Genomic DNA, 3460 nt, shown 5'->3' with positions numbered 1-3460 from the left:
CATATTGAGCGTTGCATTTTTCCCCATTCAAAACTATACGAGTGACACGTCTTGGGTATTCTATAGTCTTTGACAAAACGGAGCAAATTGTCCCAAAGCATTCACCCCCAATCTCAATGAAGACAAAAACGTTTGTTTTCTGGTTGTCATACTCTCATTAAGTTAAAAAAGATTAATATCATCTTGTACTTTAGCAAGGTATCTCTGGCTAAAACTAGCTAACGTTAAAGTTAGTGAGTCCATACAAACCTAAATAGCGGACTGTTCTCGCGTCTTGTACAGTGTAGGGCAAAAACACATAAACGAAGGTCTACATTTCACTGTCTCTTCATATTCAACCGGTTAAATGTAAATTAATTTAATCGTACCCTGCGATACATGAACATTGTTGATCCGGGATGTTGTCATCTGCGATCGTGACGACCATAACATGAGACTTCTCCTGTTTTTATTGTGATCTGTAAACCATCGCTTCCAAATTAATACCCACAATATTTATTTTAAAATCTTTTATATATTCCTCCATGGCATATTTAAGTCCCACTTGAATGGTGGTCCTTCTGTGTCCAAAATTTATCAAAAATATATAGGGACAAGGTTTTCACACTGACAGCTGCCATTGTAAGACAGTTAGCAACTCCGAGTTTGTCCGAGTTCGCAACAGTAACTAATGGGGGCGGGGCTTACCGATAGGCCAATTGTGAGTTTATATCTTGTAATTCTGACTTTTTTTTCTCAGAATTATGAGATATAAACTCGCAATTGCGAGTTATAAAGTCCAATTTTGAGGGGGAAAAAAGACTGGTGTTCTCAGAATAGCGAGTTTATATCTCTCAATTCTGACTTTTTTTGTCTTATAAAGTCAAAAAAAAAAAAAAAAAAAGTCAATTTCGAGATAAACTCGCAAGTCAGAATTGTGAGATAAAAAGTCGCAATTTCCTTTTACATTTTTTTATTCAGTGGCAGAAACAGACTTCTATGGAAGCCCGTTTCTGCCACTGAATAAAAAATAAAAGAGGTAATTGCGACTTTTTATCTCACAATTCTGACTTTTTTTCTCAGAATTGCGTGATATAATCTCGCAATTGCGAGACATAAAGTCAGAACTGCGAGATATAAGCTCACAATTCTGACTTTTTTTCTCTTGCAATTCAGACTTTTTTTTCTCAGAATTGCGTGATATAAACTCAGGTTTATATATACTCAGGTAAGTATTTGCTATTGACTGTTCAAATGCGGAGTTTTGCGCAGCGCAGAGTAACGCGTCATGTGTGTGTGTGTGTGTGTGTGTGTGTGAGGGGAACAGGGTCACATCACAGGAGAGCGAAGTGCTTGTCAAAGGAGGGGGCTTTGTTGAAAACGACGTGTTTGAGAGAGGCGGGGCATAGATGACCTACAATAATGTACAGTATTTGAAAAATAATGTGTTTTTTGAACATTAAAGCATGTCAACATATTCTGTTACACCAAATACACAAAATAATGATCTTTAAAATAGCATCATATGACCCCTTTAAAGTACTAAATTACCACACCTTAAAAAAATGTTACAAATATGAAATATATTTCTTATTTCAAACCTAATAAAAATGACAAAAGCACATAACAAAATTACTAAAATGTAAACTAAAATAAAAATAAAATAAAATAAATTGTATTAATGAATATTATAATAGTAAATAAATATTACTGGAACAACACATATGTTTGTGTGTTTTGTTATAATATTTGAAACGTTGTTTGTTTGTATAATTTAAATATAAATAAATGTGAATATAAATGTTTTTATGTAGTTAAATGTTTTATGATTTCTTTTTTTTAAAAGACTCTAGAAAGTAAACTGTAAAAAAATACATAATTTAAAATGTAACCTTTTCCTGTTTAAAATGAACAAAAATTAAATGACTGAGTACATTGTAAAACCATTTTCTATCCTGTGTTTTTGCTTTACACTAAATCACTGTGGTAAGCCATAATTATTTATATTTTAGAGTTCTCGGGACAGATTTCCTGGGAAACGGTATACTTTCATCATTTGTTTGCGCATGTTGCGTCACAGGTGAGGCTGCTACAATATGCATATACGGGAAAGCGAGAGTACACGATACAAAACACAAATAGTAATTGTAAGGTTTGCAAACTTTTATAATTCTCAGCCGCTTTAGTCTCTTTGGTAGGGACAACTCTACGTCGCTCTATGTTAGTGGTGAATTCTCACACCTCACACCTGATAACCCCCTTTTTTACTCCCTTGCTCTTTTTTTTTGTGTGTGTGCATTTTTTATTTTATTTTCTCTGGTGATTAGTGCTTGTTCCTGTTGTGGTGCATGGCTCCGGTCTCCTGGAATGGTTCGCAGATACTGTACAGGCATGTGGTTCGGCCATGTTTCCTGAAGCATGAAGCCAGAGTAGATGAGATGGTCAACAATATAGGAGGGAAGGCCATTTCAGCAGCTGAGAACGCCACGAGAGAGGGTATGCAACATAAGAGCCGATTCAAAACACCATTCTTTTCCAGAATATTTGATCTTATTCACCAGTAAACCTCATAATCAAATAACGAAATAATCTGAAGATAAGAAAATGTTGAATAGATATTATAACTGACACAATCGGCCATGAAATAATTGTGAAACATCTGCATTTTCAGATCACACCTAATAAAAGCTTTAGTCACACATGCAGAAATCAATAATAATAAAATGACATTCTTTGAAATGTAAAATATCAATTGAAATAAAATTCAATTTTTATGCCACTGCTCAGATTGGTCTGCACTGTATTTCATCACATAACACATGGATTAATGCTGTTCCGTGAGGTCACAGAGATTCCAGCAAGTAGACAAATACCAAGGTTACATTCTAAATATAGGGACTGAGAAACAAACCGATTTAGACAGATCAATCCATCACCAAGATCCATTTAATACATTACGTAATATGATATAATATTTATTTAACAGCATCATAAATGTAATGGAGAATTGTTTATTCACACTGCAAAACTTAAAGAGTTTCAATTTAAATGTAAAATAAGCAGATTGATGTCAGCTCATTATTTGTATATATGAATATAAATGTTCTAATCATTGTCAGAATTTGTATCAACTGTTCCAAGTTGGCACTTGTTCTATCCATTATTCTCTGTGTTGCAGTTCTTCAGACTCTGGTGAGAAACCGGACTATTGGCCCAGCTGAGCCTGAAGCCAGAAGACTGCCCAGTTCTGCTCCTGTATGTCATCATAATGCTAATAAACCCACATTTGACAAGCCATGCAGTTTTCTGTTCTTTGATTTTCTGCATATTAATCTATCTCTGTGTGCTGTCTCTTCTTGCATGTGTCTGACTGTAGGCTGAACCCACAGTTGATTAAACGGTACGTTTTCAGTGTGTGTATGAGGTGGGAGGTATTTGTCTTAAAAGTTTTACATTTTATATGTTTTATATATATATATAT

General features: G+C 34.4%; 1 protein-coding gene across 2 annotated transcripts in view; it reads left to right on the top strand.

Annotated features, from left to right (window-relative positions):
• reep6 (receptor accessory protein 6) overlaps window positions 1–3460 on the top strand; it is a 6680-nt gene that overhangs the window by 2430 nt on the left and 790 nt on the right. For both annotated transcript variants that reach the window (XM_016559222.1, XM_016559221.1), the window contains exons 4-6: window positions 2307–2475; window positions 3158–3234; window positions 3356–3379. In XM_016559222.1, the coding sequence (XP_016414708.1) occupies window positions 2307–2475; window positions 3158–3234; window positions 3356–3376 (267 nt within the window). In that variant the 3' untranslated portion in view covers window positions 3377–3379. The remainder of the gene's footprint in view (window positions 1–2306; window positions 2476–3157; window positions 3235–3355; window positions 3380–3460) is intronic.

This window comes from Sinocyclocheilus rhinocerous, unplaced genomic scaffold, assembly GCF_001515625.1.
Source record: "Sinocyclocheilus rhinocerous isolate Xijiao unplaced genomic scaffold, SAMN03320098_v1.1 scaffold1730, whole genome shotgun sequence".
NCBI classification, from domain to species: domain Eukaryota; kingdom Metazoa; phylum Chordata; class Actinopteri; order Cypriniformes; family Cyprinidae; genus Sinocyclocheilus; species Sinocyclocheilus rhinocerous.
Note: the sequence above shows the minus strand (reverse complement) of the source record. Positions and strands in the feature narration are given on the sequence as shown.